The sequence below is a fragment of the Natator depressus genome, chromosome 1 (assembly GCF_965152275.1).
Source record: "Natator depressus isolate rNatDep1 chromosome 1, rNatDep2.hap1, whole genome shotgun sequence".
NCBI classification, from domain to species: Eukaryota; Metazoa; Chordata; order Testudines; family Cheloniidae; genus Natator; species Natator depressus.
Genome location: NC_134234.1, coordinates 330022287 through 330043795, shown reverse-complemented (window position 1 = coordinate 330043795; position 21509 = coordinate 330022287). Strand labels below are relative to the sequence as shown.

Sequence of the window (21509 nt, the reverse complement as noted above, 5' to 3'; positions counted from 1 at the left end):
AGGGAATGTTCATCAGATGATGATCACCAGACCAGTCCCATTTCAAAGTAGTGATCCAGCAGACAAAGAGTCCTGTAGAGATTCGCTAACCTTTCTAATCCTTGCATAATAATTTAATTCCTTTGCCAAGTCCTTCTGATGTAGCCACAAAGCTGAGGTCATTTTGTCAGACTATGTAAAATGGTTTTGTTATTATAATTAACTTTTACAGCCAATGTACAAGAACTTGACACAAAATCCATTAAGGCAAGCTTAATAAATGAAGGCAGTAGAGACTGAAATAAGCACTGGGTGAATGACAGTTTTTAACTAATCTCTCAATTTAGTGAAATAATGCAAAATCCAGCAGGGCATCTCAGCAACACTTGGGAGTGGAGACACAAATCCTCATTGTTACTTTTGATATTCAGTGTGATAACATCAATTATGACGACCTCATTTAGTAGTCACGTGGACATAATATGTAATTCCAAATTAACTTAGCATCAATCAGCAGAAAAAAAAAGAATTACCAGCAGTTATAGCTGAATGGAAATACGTTACAGGCTTATCACTGATATGGTATATTAACACTGTCGACAGAAAAAAAAAAAGAGGTGGGGGGGGGCAAATATTGGCGTACGCTGTGATTACAATCATGGATTCCCTAGAGATGGAAAAGACCTACTCGGTTATCTAGTCCATCTCCCTGTTAACAGAGGATTGTTCATCATCAATTAGACTTTAAGGGTCAAATCTTGCTCATTGTAGTCACAGAAAACATGTACTTCCATGTCTGCATACAGAGGTTTAGAAAGCTTTGAGGCATAATTACTGTAACTCCAAATTATAAAAAGTTTCTGGGAATATTCTCAAGCTGTTGTCAGAAAGGGAGGTTCACCTGCATTTTAATGTTATTTTTTAGTGGGTATGGTGGGGTGCTTACAAGCACATATGAATACTTGAGGAGCTTAAACACCAAAGAGAGAAGAATTATTTAGTCAGTGACAAAAGATAAGGGTATGACTTTTTTAAAAAGTGAAAACTCAGGAAAAATATTCTCGCAGTAAGATGTATTAAGCTGTGGAACAGTCTCTCAGGAGAAGTTTCCACCAAAAAGATTCTGGTAATTATGTCAAAAAACATAACTGAGCTATTCATATTGTATATCACAGGGCTGGGTAGCAATAATACCAATCCCTATACACAAGCCAGTGAGAATCACTCACTAATTCACAGTGCAGCTCTCTGTTGCATAGTCTATACTCATTCCATGTTCAGAGCTCTCATTGACCTCAATGGGAGTTCTGTGCACAGAAATACAGCAGAGTATACAACTGAGACCTGCAATGCAGATGATTGAAGAGAATTTTGCCTTTGCAGTGTTGATATCTGCTGTGGTACCATTCAGGAAACAGATATTGCCAATGAACTCTACTTTTAAATTTCAGCTTTTAGAAGATACAGAAACATTTTATTTTATAAAATTAAATTATATGTAAAAACAAAATAGTGACTGCTTTCTCTTTCTAATGGACCCACCGCTGTAGTATCTAGGTATCATAAGGAAGCAAGTAAAGCATAATTCTGGCAAAAGGGATGGCACTCCCTTTCTTTCCCACATTTTATTTAGTTTTTCTTGTTGCATGTACCTTGAATGCTGTACAGAATACAGATGACAGGTTACCCAACAAATTATGAAAGCTCCTTAGTGATCAGGGGTCAGCTGTCATCAGGCTTTCTATTTACAGTTCATGTGTGTTACTGTTTGGTAACTGAAGATACATTTTAAAATCAAGACAAACTACACATCAGGAAATCACATAAAATTCTCGCAAAGGTTTTACTCTACAATTTTTTGACCTCTATAGCAAATCTGTTAGCATCATTTTAAACACTTCCCTGGCTATGTTACCCAGGGTCTTTCAACCCAAAGCTCTTGATAACTTTTACTCTGTGTGAGGTGCTGTCAGGAAATAAATCAGGAGAGACACAGCCATCCGACCAATAGATGGCTGGCACAAAGAGGACAACACAAGAGTGCTTTCACTTAAAGCTAAACTTACTTAGTCTCAAGCACTTACACACGTCTGCAAAAGGTTAGTAAAATACCCCAACCCTTGATATTACCAAAGCTGAGTGTGGCTCTCGAGTGGCTCTCGAGTGACACAGCGGCAGGCTTCCGGTGGCCAAATATTCCATCTGCCGGTGGGGACTGCAAGATGTATTCAGAGGGAGAGTCCAAAAAGAGTCCAACTACCTCAAACTTTCCCCCCTTATTTATACATTAGTAATAGAATGACATGTCCCTTAAAGAAAACTTGTTAAGCAAGCAGTTTCAGTGGTCAAGCAAGAGGTTCCTTCTGATTATCGATTAACCAGGTGTGGGTTTTTCCAGAGTTTGCAGCCTTGAGGCCCCAACAGACATTCCTGGGGCACATCCTGCTCTTCTAAAATGCATGTATCAGCCACTTCAACACAATTCTTATCAGGAAGGACGGGGAGTCAAGCTGCCCTTTCTGTGGCATCCAAAGACACCTCCCCCCCTCCTGGCCTGGTGAAGCTAAGCCTGCTGACTTGGCCAATCTACAGCCTGCTGACTTGGCTGCTTTTAGCAATAAGCCATAGTGGTTTCAGGCACTTTACTGGTTTGCTGACATCTCCCTGTACAGTTGTGGTGCTAGTATTCGTTGACTCTTTCTTTTCTCCAAGCTTCTAGATCTAATTTCAACCATTTAAACCCATTTTAAGAGACCTTTATTTGCTCGCTTTACAACACACTGTGTCTGCCTACTCCACAACTCCTCTTTTTACAGTTACGTTTTTACAGTTATCTTTTAAAGTTTACTATTTCCTGTCTTTTAGTCTATGAAATCAAATCCTTCTTTCATCTCCTTGGTTCCCGGGATTTTGCTTTCTTGCTTAAAACTTTTATGGAAAACTTCCACTCTCCCACCCCATCAAAATAACATTCTTTAAATTTTCACAATGCATGTTAGCTCCAGTAAATGTCTCTACTACTTCCAGTGCCCACTATTCCCCAGTTACTTTGCTACAGCTTCCTTGGAGGTTCAATGGTTTTAGTAGCTTGGTTTGAACTGCCCTATAATTTTTCTTTGCATTAGCAATTCACTGCTCACGAACACTTGCACATTCACAGAGACCCAAATCCTGATCCTATTGAAATCAATGGGAGTTTTGCACTTCATTACAATGGAACCTGGATTTTACTCAAAGATAATTTAGTAACCAGTAAATACCAGGTTTAACATAAGGACTATATACTCTGATTTCAGTGTTGGCACAAAGCTACCACAGATTTGCCAGTTTAAAAGAAAAGCCAATCCAGTCCAAGCCATGGCTTTGTCCCTGTTTACTAAACTACAGACAGGAAATTCAAGATTTATGTGTATGCTTATGTTTATGAAAAGCCCCTTCTCCATATCTTAGAGAGTGCCACTAATTTAATAAAAAAACCCATACAAACCTGTCTCCTAAAAAAAAAAAAAGGGGGGGGGGGAGGAAACTTTTTTGTATTATTTATTTATTATCTGTTCTGTGGCAGCACTAGAAGCCCCAATCATGGCATAGGACAACATTGTGCTAGGCTCTGTACAATACAGAACAAAAATATGATCCTTGCCCCAAACAGCTTACAGTCTAAGACACTCTTCTAAAGCAAATTATTCCTCCTCTGCCACTTCGTTGCACCTCAACTTCCTATGTCCATCATGCTACCACCTGCTATACCGACCAAACAATGGGATCATTTATGCTATAGGATGAGACCAGCCAACTGCAATCCACTCTGGGACACTGCCAGTGAAATGGGAGTGGAATGGGACTCCAAATTAGGTTTGGGTAAAGCTGGCAGTTCAATTTTTGTGGCTTGTCCACACGTTTCAAGCTCTCAATAACCTTTTAGATACTGATATACAATATCCTGCATGCACATCAAAACAGATAAAATGACTTGAGTTATACCACTGGAAATACAGTTCCTGCAGGAAAGCTTCCTAAAAGCAATTTTGTTACCAGCTTTCCTGTTATATTGTGGTTATTGAACTATACGGTATCACAATTCATGATACACTAATAGTTATTCTTTACTGACTATCAGTTGTTGGCATAGGAAGCCATTATATCTCGATGTTTCTTAAATTGTACCATAAAATTGTAATTATGTGATAGATTCTTTATTATATAGTATAACAACACTGTCTCTCTGGGTATATATATGAACCTATACATTAAGAGCTATTTTAATATATAGTTGTGCAAATATGTTAAGTATCAAATCTATGGGCAAGTCTCTGAACTAGTGTAAGCTGGCATAGCTCCACTGAAGCCTATGGACCTATGCTGACTTACATCAGTTTAGGATCTGGACCTGTATCCTTATACACATTCTATTCTTAATGTTAGTAGCAGTGTAATTCCATATTTCCAAGGGCTTTTTACTGAGCATGCAAGATCTGAGAACAAACTAGCTATCATGTAATTTCTGTTACATTAAAATATTTTGGCATTTTATAAGATTCAAAAATGCAAAAACAATAACACATGAGTCAGAAACTTTGGATTTTTGTCAACTTCTGTTTAACTGAAAAATCAGCTATGTTAATTAAATAAAATATCACAAGATTTTAGAGAGACGAGGTGAGCAAGGTAATATTTTTTTCTTGGATCAACTTTGAAAGAGACAAGTTTTCCAGCTACACAAAGAGCTTCTTCAGGTCTGGAAAAGGTATACAGATTTCAGTCCATAGGGTGTTAAGGATCTTATTTAAAAATACACAGAGCTGAGGAATACACCGTACAAGAATATTTTTCACAGAACATAATAATGTTTACATGGACAACTGCATTCCTTCCATCTTCTCTGAATAATCTACTATGTGTTTGTATATCTAAGCTTCACTCAGCCGCTAAGAAAAAAACGACAGTCCCTCAGCTACTGATGATCATGGAATATGTGCTTGAGGTTTGTCGTAATACAGTAACAAACACTGAAGGAAATTAGTCTGCGTCCATAGTTGTATGCCTGGCCTGGATAATTTTAAAAGCTGATGGTCACACCATTGATGCAAATGGGAATTCTGAAGCCAAGCAGGATGCATGCAGGACTCAAAGGCATCACACTGGGGATCCAACTACGTTCTTTTACTGTGTTTTCCCCATAGTACCTGACAACTGTGATTCTGTGGAAAAAAAATTTGTGCAGTGTCACGTTTACTGTCTCAGTGATTTCCAGTCAAATGTGCTAAGCAAGCTTACAAATCAAAATAAGGGGTTGTTTTTTTCCCCTTGCTTCCAGAGCTGCAAACTCAATCTAGGGTCTGAGTGACAGCCAAGCTGGCTTCTCTCCACTTGTGCATCGTTGCCAGTGATAAAGTTGTGCAGGCTAGATTAGGCCCTCGGTGACACTTATACAACCCCCTGGCCTTCACGGTTTGCACAGGTGTTGCATATTGGAACTTAGGAAAACAACTCAGTTGAGGAAGTTGAAGAAGGCATAGAATAGGACTGCTGTTGACTGTGCTGGCTTTGAAGAGTTCATAGGAATGAAAACCACTAAACTCTTATTTTTGCCATTAAAATGGACAGCTACGATTCTGAATACAGATGGAGATCTGTGAAGGAATAAATTACCACAACAGATTGAATGTTCAGATTCTCATTGGATCCTTTCTGGGTGCTCTTCCTCAAGTATTTAGAGGAAATGCAACTATAGTACTGAAAGATTTCTAGTATATACTATTACTCCTGAGCAGACATGCCAAACCTGTGAAAAAAATGCAGAAATTGGGCTTGTTTTTGGCTTAATTGGCTTGTGAGTTGCTTGTTGGCTAGTTTTTGGCTTGTAGCTTGTTGCTTGTTTGGCTCATATATTGTTGCTTGTTGTTTCTTTTTTTTAGATCAGCTGCTGGCAAGCAGGGGCAAGGGGGGGGCAAGCAGAGAGGAGAGTCAGGGGTGCACAGCGGGCCCACCACAGTCCCAGACTGCATGCGAGGGGGATCTAGTCACACAGAGTGTTGGGGTTCTTAGGGATTGGCTTGTTTTGGCCTTGTTTTGAAATGTGATTAGCTTGATTTTTGGCTTATTGTGAAAATAGGGGTGCTTATTTACTGGGTGAAAGTAGGCAACTGTGCTCCTGAGGGCATTCTGCACCAAAAAATTAAAAATTCGGTGCCAAAAAATTAAAAATTCTGCACACAATATTTTTAAATTCTGCAAAATTCTGCAAGTTTTATTTGTCAATAAATGCAGAGGCTCCAGCATGGCAGTGGGGAGCACAGGCCACTGACTTCATGAAGGTGGGAGATCACCCTGCAGCCCCCCACATCCCCCACCCCCCGGACACAGACTCAGTGATGAGGTTGCACCTGACCCTGACACAGCACAAGGCCTGGGCCTGCCTCAGAAACACCCTGTGGCCCTGCCCCTCTGCGCCAGGTGCACCAGGTGTGGGGTAGGCAGACAACCAGGCAGGATCCAAGTGTGGAGGGGGTCGATGTGGGGCAATTGACCCCCTCCACACTTGGATCCTAAGGTGAGAGGATTCTGTATGGGACAATCTGGGTGCAGGCAGCTCTGCGGGGGGGGTATACGTGTGGGGGGATCTACATGCACAGAGGCTTGTTGCGGGGGTTCCAGATGCAGGGGCAATGGAACTCTGCATGGGTTTTCAGGTGAAGTGGTTGGGGCTCAGCAAAGAGATCTGGGTGTGGGGGACTCAGCTGGGGGGGTGTGGGTGCTGGGGGAGCAGGACTTGGTGGGATGGGTGTCTGGGTGCAGCTCGTTGGGGGTCAGTGGCATGGGGATCTCAATGTGCAGGCTCAGGGTGGTGCAGGGGGCTCATCAGGGTGGGGTTTTAAGTGCAGGGTGCTGGGTGGTGGTGGTTTGGGTGAAGAGGTGGGGGTCCAGAGGCAGGGGGTCTGGTTGCAGGGTCCTCCAGATGCAGGGGCTGAGGTTCAGTGAGGTGGGGATTGGGTATGGAGGGGTAGGGGGGTTCTGGGTGTACGGGGTGAAGCTTGGCAGGGGTGTCTGGGTATGGGAGGTCTGGATGCATGGGGGTTGGGCATATGAGGGAGCAGCTCCCCATACAGTGACCCCTCTCCCCACAGCTGAGGAGCAATGGGGGCAGGAAGCAAGGGAGGATCTTGAACTTCCTGCAGCTGGGGGAGGTTTCTGGGGGTGGGTCTGACAAAGCCCCAGCCACTCCTTGCAGGGGAAGAGGAAGTCCCGTCCCCTACTGCCTCGAACCCAGCTGGAACTAGCAGCTGATCCTGGCTCAGGGTAGGAGCCAGTGGCTGGGGTGTCCCCAGCCCTGTGGTGATTTACCTCTCTGCCGGCTGCTCCGGGTGCCTGAAACAATGTACCTGCACACCTAAGGAGTGATGCGTGACTGCTCTTGCAGCTTCCCTGTCAGAAAATCATTTTTCTGTGGGGAAGCAAAGAAATCTGCAGGGGACATGAATTCTGTGCATGAGCAGGGGTGCAGAATTCCCCCAGGAGTAATACTGTCTGATACAGTTTAGTATTTAAAAATAATTAAGCCATGATATTCTACAAGGGACTAGTTAACTGCCTATTGTGTTTTGATAAGTAAACAAAAAAACAAAGCATAATAAAAGAAACCTAACCTGTACTATTTCTTGATCTTACATACCATTTGTGCTGCAATACTTAGGCACAATGTGGTGAGTTGGGGCCCAGTCCTGTTCCACTGAAGTCAAATGTCATACCTCTATTAACTTCAGTGGAAAGAGGAGCAGGCCTTTAACAATGTAGCTTAGTATTGCCTTTACAATTCCTTGTTGTTGCAACTTTTAAATCAAGCTCTTGAAATTAGCTGAATATATTTTCTATGGTTTTAATACACAGATATTTCTACTGCATTGTAAAAATAGGCTTTTAATACAAGAGAGTGCTTAAGCAACCTAGTACCAGCCATCAGTTTGATATCAGCCCTGACATTATTTAATTTTGAGAATCACAGAGGTTAAAGCTCACTGAACTATAAACAGTCGGAAACATGCAGTGGAATCCCAAGGCACAGCTCTGCACAAGCTGTAATTTAAATCATATTGCATGCGAAGATGAAAAGGCAGCGTGGGTCCCAGAGGGCATGAATAAATCTGCAGTCACTGATTTGCCACACAAATTCATGTTGGGATTCTATAACTTTGCAACTGTGATGTCTACCATTAGTGTGAGGACCTATCATTTATTGAGATTTGTGTATTTATATTAAATAAACCAAAGAACAAAAGCAATTACTTAGCCTTACAACCATTCAGACTGGAATTTTTAGAAAATCATGAACAGAGAAAAGGGGGAGTGATAGACCCAAGCAGTGAGAGGAAAGTCTTAAGTCTACAGGACAATTCACCTATGTCTAAAGCTAATTAGGATTTTAATGTATGCACCAAGTATTCTGTTTAACTCAAATGATATGCCTAATTGTTGCAGTGCAAACACCAATCTGGAGCTGGTATTTGCACATGTGAAGGCCAATTATGTCTTTTTGCCTGATCAGATACCTGATATGCGCATTCATTTGTGGTAATTGCATGCAGTGATGTATGGTTTTTTGTACAAGCAGTTGAAAGTTTAGCATTGTTCATATGTGGGGTTTTGGTTCGGCCCATTACATACAGAAAACCAGCCACAAAGTTTGGATCAGGAAACAAACTTCACAAAAGTCAGTGACTGTTCAGATCCAGGTCCATTGGGCTCCCATCTAAAATATTTCAGGACACTGGTTTAAGACCACTTAAAATTCCCATATGGTATAGTTCTCACTTAGCTATGTTTTTTTTATGAACTTATTTAACAGAGCTAAAAGGTTTGCCTAGGCATTGTTTGATTTAAATAAAGCTTTTAAGGGAATTCAACAGGCATATAATGGGGTGACAGAAATAATATGAATCCCATAAAAGGTAACTAAAGTGAAGAGTCATATTTAAGAAAAACAGCTATCATTTTTTGCTATTAAATAAATTAATCACATTGATAATGCATTGATAGTAAAGTATGTCATTAGTGATATGACCCAAACTCCTCAGCTAATGTAAACCAGTACAGCTATCCTGATTTCAATGCAGGTATGCCAATTAACCACAGCTAAGGATCTGGTCCATGAGATCTTTTAGGAACAATAGAGATACAGGCCTGGTGTCTTTCTGTTAGCTAGTTTATCTATTTAATCTATGTATCTTCCAATGTATTTGCCTTATGAGATATCTTCAATACTGTTTAAGAGAAGGACCTGATCAATCACATGTGAATACAGACCCTAACTTCAAGGGTTGAATCTAAGGTTTGGATTGCACCACTACAGAGATAAGGGGCCATTTACAAAGTGTGGATCCTGATCTAAATTTCCACAAAGTTTGGGGACAGTTGAATTCAGGGGTAAGATCTGGGCCCAGCTCTAATAGCCCCCATAGCCAGTCACTAGTGTTTCCCATGACTACATGAAAAAAAAATCTAATAAAAAGGCCAGCCTATTTCTCCCTCTAACGGAGATTAAAACACACCCAATGACTTTGTATCTAATGCTGTGAATGTCATTAAATTTAACGAAACTTGCTTAGTACCATCCAGCTTTGTGTGGCTGAAACCCTCTAATTCTCCATCCCCCCACAGCCAGCATGCCTAGTCACATCACACTTAACCTTTGGCTTGGCTTCTCAAAAAAGAATTTGTTTCACTCCATTCACGGCCTCAACAGTTTGGCAAACCACACTCAAGTGTCGCACTGGGCCTTTATATTGAACACACTAATCTGATTGTTTTTCCACTCTACAAACTTTGGGTCAACAATCAAGCCACCGCCAGAAACTAATTAATTTGCAAACAGGCCCTATTTTCACAGAGGGAGAGCTTTTGAGAGCTATGTCAGCAGAGCCAGTCACACCATGGTGAAATGCATTGTCATGGCATCCACTTTGCTGGGTAATTTTCCTCACTAATTTTTCACCACACACATGAACTCAAATTACCCAGTCAACAGTAAATCTCTATTGAACGCCCACCAGACTCTGAATGTGGTGGCCTGAGAAGAGGAAATTGGTACTGACAGGGTCAACATGAATTAAACTGATGGCTAGAGCGGAAGGAGAAAAAACAAGGAAAGAAAAAAGCAAATTCAGACATTTGTCATATTCAAAGTAGAGGGGAATGTGACAGACCCGATCCTGCTCCCACTAAAGTCAATTAGAGTTTTGCCATGGGATTCACTGGAAATATTTTTTTCTTGAAAATGCTGGTTAGTCACCTCCATTAACAGTGATTGCAAAACTCTCCAAGTGTCAGATGCTGACACCTTTACTCCGTGCTTGTCTACATGGAGACTTACCATGTAGCAAGCCAGGGTGTAAATCCACAATGTCTGAATTTGCTTGCCATGCACTAACTGGCCACGTGGACCTGCTACCATGCCACTGCAGCAGTACGTCAAAGCACGCTGTAGATCTTTAGCGTACAGTGGCCAGTTACTGCGTGGCAGGTTTGTGCACTATAGATTTGCACCCTGGCTTGTCACTCACTATATCTCTGTGTAGACCAGCCCATCTTACTCACAATAGCAATTGCATTTGCCTCTATTCACACTGAAAGCCAGGGACTACTCGTGGAGCAGGGTACCACTCAGCCTGAGCGAGAGAGTCACAAATGGCCCTAAATAAGAATGTTCTTCAAAGACTTTATTTTACCATTTCCAAGATCATGATTAGCCAACCTAGTCTTAACATATCATTACATGAGGGTTAAGGGAATCTTATGAACATCAGCAGCCTGTAAATCTCTTGAACTATCTCTTGGGTTTGCGAAGCCAGCCTGCACATACAGGAATAGTCTTGAATTAGCAGCCTGCCATTTAAACCTATGTTTCTTTTCTGATGGTGATTCAATTCTTTGTAAAACCCACACATTGTATTATTTAAAGAGAAACCTGTTCCAGAGACAGAAGAAAAGCTACAGTCTGGGAGTGTTAACATGCCACCTGTCCTGCAGGAAGGAGTGTCTTTTTTACTTGAACTCAGCGTTATACAATGTAATTCACTCTTATGGGGAGGAAATTCTGGCAAGGCTACACAACTGTAAACTAGTGAATGTGGGTGGCCTTTATGTCATAAATATATACATACACACACTGCATTGATTAAATATTATTTCAAAAAATTAATTGAAATTAATATACAGGGAGTAGCATAGAGATTGCTATTAACAGCTACCAGGACTTCAATTATACAAGCATAGGCCATTATCTGGCTACCCTTCCTTATGAGGAATAGAACCTTACTCCACATTACGCTACAAGCACTTCCATTGAAATCAATAACATAATGATTAACAAACCAACAACTCATAAATACAATATTGAGAAATGTTTCTTACTCAAATCTAGAAAGGGTACAGAACAGATCCCTAGGGCCCACTCATGACCCTTGGAGTGTGCACCTGAAGGTAAACACTTACCCATGCCCTAGAGCTAAAATATGGTGGATGAGTTCTGGGCTGTGTCTTTAAGAGATATAGTATAACCCACACACCATCTGGGTGTGGTGTTCTGTCCCATCTACTGGTACTGAGACTACTTAAAGAGAGAGAGAGAGTTAAATGAGTCTGCTGTACAGCCTTAGCTAAAAGCCAGCTGGCTTTTAGCTCACGCTGTAGAGGCTCATGCACTAAGCTCCAGAGGTCCCTGGTTCGATCCTGCCCACCAACGACCGGGATCTGTCGGCATTACAATAGCACAGTACTTTCATCACAGGGGAAAAGCATGCCCTGTGGGCCTGTCTAAATTACAGCATCCTCCCCATGTTGCCTATGGGCCATAGCACTGTCCAGAATCTCTGCAGCAGTGCATGCTGCACCCCACCTTTCACATGCCCCTCCTGCCCCTGCTTGCTTGCCAGGAGGGGATCTTCGGAAGGTAGTCTTATGGCTGTCTTTCACAGTGCCTGCAACAGAAATCCCTCTTCCCCCTAAAAAAACAAAAGCACACCATAGAGCTGGGGTTGTCACACAGCTTTGTGCTACTCTGACCATTTTACCCAGCATAAAAGGGCCAGAGTGAGGGTGGGGAGCTTGCCTAGTGGATAAAAACCCTTTTGAAAGAAAATGACCCAGTGCTGTATTATTAAGTACTGGAATGAGAAAATAGGGTCTAGTTGCTGACAAAATTTCAAATCATTCCATCCAGACATTTGAGAGAGCAATTTTTCTGGTGGAGGGAAGTTTAAGAATGCTTTTCCCCTGCGTGTGCACATGTCTCCTGAAAGTGGACGAATCTTAAAGAAATTGCTCATTTCCTAATTGTTATTGGCCCTTAACTCCCAGCTAGAATGGCTTCTTATATTTCATTAAAAATACCCCAACTACCCAGACGGGATGTGTGAACTGGGTCAGACCTAAAGCTCCGTGTGCCACATTCCCTTAAATCAGTAGCTGTATAAACATCAAGTAACAGCAGCAGCAAACAAGAGAATTTTTGTGCTTCGAGTAATTCTGCATTTACTCCAATAATTAGGTTTTAATTGCAGTAAAGTGGCTGTAACACTCTGGTAAGGGAATGAGCACAGGAAGGGGCTGTGATAGAAGACAGGCGTATACAGATTAAGGAGTTGATGGAGAGCAAGAAATAACATTTTAAATCACTTTCAACACCTCAAATTTGGAGCAAGAGCTGAAAGAGAAAAGTCTGAAAATCCTATTTGGATTCTAGTCTATTCAAGTTCTTATGCCACCCTCGTCACCACAGTAGCTGAGCCCCATTAAGTGACATGACTAACATCTGTCACATGTGGAAATTGTCACATGGGAAATTATTATTACTATTCTTTTTTTAGTAAAGAAGAACATGGAGGGGGGCATGTTCAAGAGGGGAAGGAGTCTTCCTCTTTATATGGACACATGTTTGTTGTGTCTGCAAGAGTGAGCGTGCCCGTTGTGTCTAAAAAAGGAAAGTGTGCTTCTTTGTCTCTCTCTAGTGCTAGCCCACATAAGAGAATATCAATCTACTACTGCTTTTTAATGGACATAGTCCTTGGGCTCAAGCAGCAGATGTGCAGGCTTCAAGCGCAAGAGGTCCTTGGAACAAATTCGACTGTTGGCTTAAGCAGAGCTGGTGATATCTAGGCTTAGCAGAATTTGATTTTTTAAAATGATTTTGACAGATAATGTCGATATTTGTACGCATTTTTTAAAGATATTTATCTATTCAAATTTTCCAAATGACGGGGTGTTAGACCATGGGGGGCTCAGACAATAATTGTTTAATGACAATTGATGCTGTTATTCAAAAAGTAAAAGCTTTATAACCATTAAAACACAAATTGTCAGCACCACATGTCAAAATGTACAAAGTAAAGATCCTTAAATCAAACTATAACAAATTGGCTTACATGTGTGTGTGGTGAAATCAGTGTTCACCAACATTTACCAATAGATGTCTAATCTTTCCAAGCCCAGTTATATCTAGATTAATAAATATCACACTTGTCCCAAGTAGTACTCAACCCTGGCTTTTGAAATAATGCTAACCATGTTTTACACCAATTCAGCTGCACCACTTGTGGGAGGTTTGCATGAAAGTGGGAGGTAGGGAAGGTATTTAAGAACATTCAGGGTAAGGGAGGTATGCAGAAGTGGGAGTGGTACGGAGAAATGCTGCATATGTGGAGAGAGAGAGGAGTTAGTGTGGCTAACCAAAGAAGACGCATAGAGTCAAATACAGTAGACAATCAGCACATTCAAGTCTCAGCAGAAGTTGGAAAGGAACAATAGTTCACTTCTAAATGTCTTCACACATTTCATATGACCTTTTTAGAAAAGAAAATACTTGAAATATTTAGAATCTTGTCTTTCTGATTCCATACACCACACTACACAGTGAGATATGCTAATATGCAAAGATATTTGCACATCGCCAGCACTGAGGCATCTTGTAATCTGTCATAAAGGGAAACTGTGTACAATGATGGCTATAAAGCACTGCACAAATGTCATAAGAGGATCAAGTCCATGTTTCCTGTCTCAGAGCCTGTGAAATGTAAGAGGGCATTTTCTTTTTTACTGAACACTCGCTCAGCTTCTATAATACTCAGCTGTTTATGGAACCGTAAAGTAAAGATTATCAAGGACAATGTCTCCAGGGGACTATGCATAGCTACTATCCCACTTTAAATATTAAACCGCAGAAAGGATTCTAAAATAACATCACGGGGCTGGTTTAAACCCACAGAAAGGAAGGAAATTCCAAGTTAAGACTGGAAATCCAGCCTGACATTCTGCCTTTAACTCAAACTGTTAGCAGGAGGGTGTATCAGGCTTGCATTGCCTTGCTTTCATGGGTGAAAAACAGATGCATAATGCTCCTTTAATGTCCCTTTTGTGGTTTAATTTCCTTTCAAGCTGTCTGTAGCCCAACTCCTAATATTTTCTCTTAAAATACACATTTATGGACTATTCATTTTTCAAATCTGATTTTTTAACTTTAAAGATGTAAGGCTGGAGCCCCTGTGCTCAGGTCAGAACCAGGGAGGGTGCAGGGAAAATTGGCACTAAGCCATCTTTCCACTCCCCTAATCCCCCGCCCAAACAGAGGCTTTAGTCCATCTCTGTGTTGCTTAGCATTTGCTTCAGCATACTGCACTGCAACTTCCCCCTCCTCCCCCACTTCCAGCCATGCCTTCAGCCCATCCAGGAATTCCCCTATGCCAGGGGACGGGAGTGGGTGGTATAGAGCTACATATGCTGTTTTTAGATCACCCAAGAATTCCCACTTCATCAGGGAAATCACAGGTGCTGGCTTTTCCCTTTGCCCAGCCGTGTTCAACCCCCACTCAGCCCCAGGCCCTGCCCCCACTCCACTCCTTCCCCCAAGCTCCCACTCCTGCCCTGCCTCTTCCGTCCCAGTTCCACCCCCTCCCCCAAGTGCGCCCCGTCCCCGCTCCTCCCCACCAGCGCCTCCTGCCCATTGCGGAAGAGCTGCTCACATCGGGTGGGTGGCGCTAGAAGGGAGGGGGAGGAGTTGAGTGGCAGGGCCGCCGATGGGTGGGAGGTGCTGTGGGGGAGGGGAAACTGGCTGCCAGTGCGTGCTAAGCACCTGCTAATTTTTTTTCATCCGTTCTCCAGCCCTGAAGCACCCACGGAGTCGAAGCATATGAGGGAAATCCCCAGCTAGGACATCCCTCCATCCCCTTTGTACTGAGGAAGCAGGACATAGGAGATGGAGCCAGGATCACACCCTCTAATCTATGATCAAAATACCACCTTTCTGTCACTAATTTCAGATGTTCCCAAACTATCGCAAGTGACTGGTTCGCCCAAGAGATAGGGTGTCTTTCAGTTGTAGTTTGGCAGTTAGAATCAGGGCCTTGTGTGTAATGACAAAACCATTATCACTGAACATATCTTTTTAGTGGTCTTGGGATAACTCCAATAGAGCTACCCACAACATAAGAAACTGGCACTTGGCTGATATTCCCTTATTGGAAGTCTCAGCAGAGGCCAAAGTTTCCAGAAGAGGGTGATGGGAAGGAATGGGAAAGCTTGCACTTCTAGTGCATACAGAGCTCTGTGTATATAGAACATATCTCATCCTTCAACGCTGGCATAGTTCATTAGAAAGGTATTCATTTAAAAAAAATCTGAAACCAGGAAATTTATTTTGTAATTACACATTGAAAAAAGGCAAATAGAAAAAGAAAAACCGAAGGAGCAGTATGTCTGTATAGTTTCAGCCCCAGATGATTATTTTTGGACTTCTCTATTGGTCACAGAGAATTCAGCGGAAATGCAGCCAGGACCTCATTAATGAGAATGTACTGGAAAAAGTTCTATAGCCTTTAATAGGGAGTAATAATTCTCTAATCGAATTCTTAAACCAACCTTTCACAGGAATCTAACTCTAGTAAATCGCACAGGATCAATCTCTAATCCCTTATATAGGTTTTTGAGAACTATTTCTCATCTTAGTAAATTCAACAGGACTTTGCCAGGCACTAATGCAGTTTAAGGACTGTAATTAAATCCCAAACTCATGTATATTCTGTACAAGGTTGAAATTGTCCCCAGTTTTGCGCTAGTTCAAGAATATTTCATTTCAGAGGGGTCAGGGTTTGCAAGCTCTTTGTGTGCGCTCTTATACTTCTCTCCATCTTCAGCACAAAGCAGTTCTGGTTTCCACACCCTCTCAGATGTTAACTCAGTGCTAATTTGGGAAAAGCAGTTTTCACATTCAGCACTGAGAGACTGATAACTGAATCCAGAAAGGAATGACACATTTTCAGCAATGAAGTGCAGGGGATGCGGACAATGGTTGTGCTTTCCCACTGCATAAATCCTCCTGACTCAGCTGTCATTGTGTGAATCTACTGCACAAAAACAGCTTTTACTGGGCTTTATTTCACCAAGGCCATCACAATGGTTCTGTGCTATTCTTAGTATTAATCTACCCCACAGAAAGATACTCTCCTGGCAGAATCTATCTATATAGATCAGTGACAAACTCTCACTTCCACTTCAATGTTCCCTGAAGTCCAGATATCGTGTCTATCATCAGAACAACAAGAAATCAATGAGCAATATTTCTGGACTATCAGGCAACAACTGCCTGCAAAAGCAATACCCAATTGACACAAACCTGTTCTCTCTGTCGCCCATGGGAGTTTTGCCACTGATTTCAATGGAAGCAGAATCAGATCCAATGTGTTTATCATTATTATTATATCCATGTTATCTGTATTACATTAGCTAATATGCTTTTCCATTAAAGGACATGTTTCAAAAGACAGCTTCCCTTTTGCACTTGCAAAATTTGCATCTGTATTTTTGCATTTGCACTGAATTGTGGATGCAAATGAGGGTTACCTGACCCTCACGGTAGGTGCAAACATTTGAACCCATTTTTGAGATTCAGAAATAGGAATGCAAATACAAATTGGATCTACAGAAAGAGAGGCTGTCAGCCCTTTACAAAATTTAGCCTTAAGTCTTTTAAATATCAATACGAGGTTGTCCAGAGTGTCTTCAATTACTTTAAACAAGCTATTGGAACCAGTTAGCTTTTTAAAACTGAGAATGCATGAATATGTGAATGCATGAATATGTCAGTGCACCTATCCAATTCCCACTAGAGTTAGTGGAAACTGACTTCACTTGGAATTGGATCAGGCCTTTATTTGCATGTGCAAATGCTTTGATAACACACGTAGTTGTGGTGTTTGCACTGGTAAATGAGCACTTCTGAGTCTAACTGGTTAACTGCACATAGTAACTGAAGTTACTCTGCCCTGTGAAAATAGCAAATATTCCAGTAATGGAGGCAAGCTCTAGGGCACCCAGGGCTCCTTTGACACTCCAAAATATTGGGAGCTATGGCATGTTTGATGGCTCCTGTTATCTAATTTTCCTTCCCCTCTTTCTCCTCCTGGAGAGTCAGGAGGGCTAATGTCAGAACTGCACCTCAGAGATGACCCAGTTGCATTATGAACTGGCCTGTAGAGGGTGCAATCCCAGTTAACATTCTCTCTCGCATCTCTGCTCAGACTTCCCTGCAGGTACTTCCTCAGGCCTAGAAGTCCTGTTTAACACACATGTACAGCAGTTTGCTCCTGCCACATGATACTGCTTTAGCTGCTGCCTCTGGATATGGTTTAAATTTAATCACACTCCACAAATCTCAATATAATTAAAAACCAAAAAGCGCTCCTTTATAAATCACTCTTGATTAGTTTAACTGGTTTAAGACAAAATTCTGCTCCATATCAAGGAGAGGTAAACATGTCATGGGTGTTACTGGAAAGGAACTGTTTGTGGTATGCTAGACTGTGAGAGCTAAATGAACATAACATTGGAAAAAAATGTACGTCTCTCCATACCATTCAGCCAACGGGAATCATGCTGCTCTGTCCTGATCGGATGATGGTGCCCCAGAGTTCGGAAAATGGCAAAATCTCTACCCATGAAGTCTGCTGCTGTCCCAGAGTACAGTTCTCCATCTGTGGAATGATATGAGATAACTGTAAACATTCTGTCAAGAAGTGAACAAATATTGCTATCTGTTACACTATTCCCAAATGATTCAGTGATCATGAGTCAGGCACCAAAAATCATGAGATTGGCTTAAAAGTTGTGAGGTTTTAAAATATAACCAGTGGTGGTACTCTCTATTTGCCCTCTGGGTTCTGAGCCTTTAGGATGCACTGGGGTCACATTTTCAGGCTTTGTTCTGCAACCATGAGGGCTAGAAACTTAGGAGTTATTTTTTAAAATTAAAGCTGAGTTTCTCACATAATCACTTGCCTCTAGGAGCTGGGGCATTTAAGAAAAGTACTAAATATTGTAATACTTGTGATAAAATAGCAAGAGTTAGCAACCTTGCTTTTATAAACTAACCAATTTATTTGAGCATAAGCTTTCGTGAGCTACAGCTCACTTCATCGGATGCATTCAGTGGAAAATACAGTGAGGAGATTTATATACACACAGAAAATGAGCTGTAGCTCACGAAAGCTTACGCTCAAATAAATTGGTTAGTCTCTAACGTGCCACTAGTACTCCTTTTCTTTTTGCGAATACAGACTTAACACGGCTGCTACTCTGAAACCTTGCTTTTATGTTATATTGATGGGCTATAGGGACCAAGCCACATAGGTCATATCATAGTGAAACTTTATTCCTCCTGTTGCAGATGTCTGCATATAGTTCCAGCTGTTATAGCCTAGTGTTAATCTTGACATCTTTCTGATACATGTCTGTGGTTGTCTTTTCGGTACCTGCTAAAGCAGCCACTTGAAGACATTAGATCCTGATTCTCAAGAATGTCAGAGATTTACACCTTACTTTGCACTGCTGCAAATGGTTACACAAGGTGTCAGGCTGTGGAGAATCAGGCCCATTGGTTCCCAGTTCAGAAAGTTGCTGAATTCTTTCTTTTAATTGTTTACATGTGAATACCTTCTCATATCAGATTTTAATGATGATTTTTTGGAAGCACTTTCATGAGCATTCTCCTCTGCTTGGGGAATTTTTTTTCCTTTCTGTGAACTTTCTGCTTGCAAGACTGTCACTCAGTGAAACACATTTCTCTCCGCATAGGCAGTAGGGAAGGAGGATAAACCTTTCTGTGGCATCCCTGCCCATAAAAGTAGATAGGTGGTCAAGTCTGAAATCAAACTCACATAATAACATAGACCCACAAATGCCACTTCTGATTCAACCAGAAAGGTTACCAGGGACAAAGAATGACGTGTTCCCAATTCAAAAGACGAAGCTCAAATCTCACAATAGATCCTTGCATTGTGCCACTGTTCACAGTAGTCCTAGACCACTTGGTGAAGAGATGAATTCCAAGAAAAAGAATTAGATACACAATTCGAATTGTATCCACAAGCAGTTTCAAGGTGCCAGATATCGAGCGAAATGATGGTGTCAGTTTTGTTAGGAGTAAATGCAGTTATTCCATGGAGTTACTTTGCAGGATCGGGCCCTTATAGTGCATCTATAAGCAGATCCAGCCTAGAGTTTCCTTTGGAAATTAAAATAAAAGTATGTCATTCCTCTCAACCAATATTTTATTTGCCCATCTTAAAAGAGGAGTTAGACAGAAGGATAAAGCTGAGGATGAAGCAACAGGTTTTTAAAGCTCCAGTGACAGATTTTTCTGGTCAGGCTGAACCCCACCACACCCTGATTTTCAAATACCCTTTTGGAAACAAGCATATGATTCTCATGCCAGTTTTAGATATTTCCATAGTGGGACAGCCATGTCCCAACATGCCTATTGGATAACATTAGCATCTTTCCCCTGAAATACTGACAGCATAAACTTGTCAATTGAAGCTACAATGACTGTGTACCATATGGTATTCATGAAAGTCAGGAAGGGTGAAAACATGATAGCAGAAAGGCATGGAATTGAATGAATTCACAGCAGAGATTATAAGCAAATAGACCAGTCGTGCCCAGCAGGAGGTATAATCAGAAGTGAAACAGAACAGCATATCATTAATTAACAATTTCTCATTCTTCTGTTTCATTTTCTACTTTTTTTTTTCAAACAGGAGACAATCACTTAATTATAGTCCTTATTACGTACAGCATATGCAGCTGAGATGTTAAAGAACAACAACCCCTTTTGGCTTGTGAAAAATGACTTTGATGCTCCTCTTAACCTTTCCTTAACCTTATCCTCATTTTCTTTTCATCCACTCCCAGGCAAGTCAGAATAAATCAATATAAATCAGCAAAACCAGTTTTTTATTTCTTAGCTGTCAACCGATGGGAAAGTCACTCAAGGAAAAAAAGGATTCCAAATTTAATAATAGACTATTACAATTAAGGAAATAGTTTAACAACTTATTAAGAGTTTTGTAATATTTTGCATTTTGGGGTCTCTCACCATTTGAGGATCTCATTCAACACACGAAGAACTGTACAACTGTTGAGGTGCAGTCACCTCAGGAATGCAACATGGCTTCCAGGTTTGTGCCAGCTCACCACATGACAATTTAACATTATTGTGGTCTGATCTGATCTGATGGAGATTATCTTTGCCAGTGGTCATAGGTGGGGTGGGCATCTCACCAACAAGAAGCTGAAGGACACATTTTACGTAGAGTTCTGAACTGGGCTAGAACTTAGCTTTTGGACATCGAAAGGCAAGTTTTTGCTTTCTATTACAGCTACCTCTAAAGTAGGGATGGGTAAGTATGTTTCAAGGGAATAACTATTTGACCCTTGGCCTACAACTTGAACTGATTCACTGAGATATGCAAGAGTTCCGACAGGGTTCAATCCAGTGCCAATTGAAGTCAATGGACATTAGATGAGGCCCTTATCGTGGATAAGGGTGAGAGATTGGGATTTCATGGGTAAGGATTGCTGGACTGAGCCCATTGTGTTTTAAAAATCATTTCTAATTTTTTTGTACATCTCTGTGTCTCCTTGTTCCAGTTAGGATTAACTGCACAGTACTGCAGGAAGGGGTGTTCTTACTCTATTTCCAGCTCAACCAGGAGCAAGAAGTACCAGGAATCTCACAAGAGGGGTGAGGCTCTTTGTGTGCAATTTTTCAGATTCAGGATGACCCCAAATGATTTCCCAGAACTTGAGTTTGAAATCTAAATCAAATTTTTGTCCCTTCTCTAGGTATAAGTATTGAGTGTTTATGCAGCCCTTCACTTTGGAACCTCGTGAGAATCACTCATGGCTACTATAAATTTAAAAGGATTTCTCATGCTATTGCTAAGCCCTCCGACCTCCCATTAATGCCTAAATTGACAGTATTTTCACTAGCAACTTTAAAAAATTTTGGAATTTACAGTTCAAAAAATTTACAATAATTCCTGAAGCTGAAAAAACCCAAATTGTCAGTTTTCATTTATGTCCAGGCAGCATAAAGAAATGGATACCGCTCCCTATACAGAGCAAATACATCATTTTCTTTCATCAGCATGCAGAGAGCTGTGTAAGGAGGTAGGTGTTGTGAAAACAAATCTCTTTGGCCAAAAGGA

At 41.3% G+C, this 21509-nt stretch overlaps 1 protein-coding gene across 2 annotated transcripts in view; it reads right to left on the bottom strand.

Moving 5' to 3' along the window:
• Positions 1-21509, bottom strand: part of SEMA3A (semaphorin 3A) — a 403325-nt gene that overhangs the window by 54869 nt on the left and 326947 nt on the right. For both annotated transcript variants that reach the window (XM_074942567.1, XM_074942566.1), the window contains one exon: positions 17874-17993. In XM_074942567.1, the coding sequence (XP_074798668.1) occupies positions 17874-17993 (120 nt within the window). The remainder of the gene's footprint in view (positions 1-17873; positions 17994-21509) is intronic.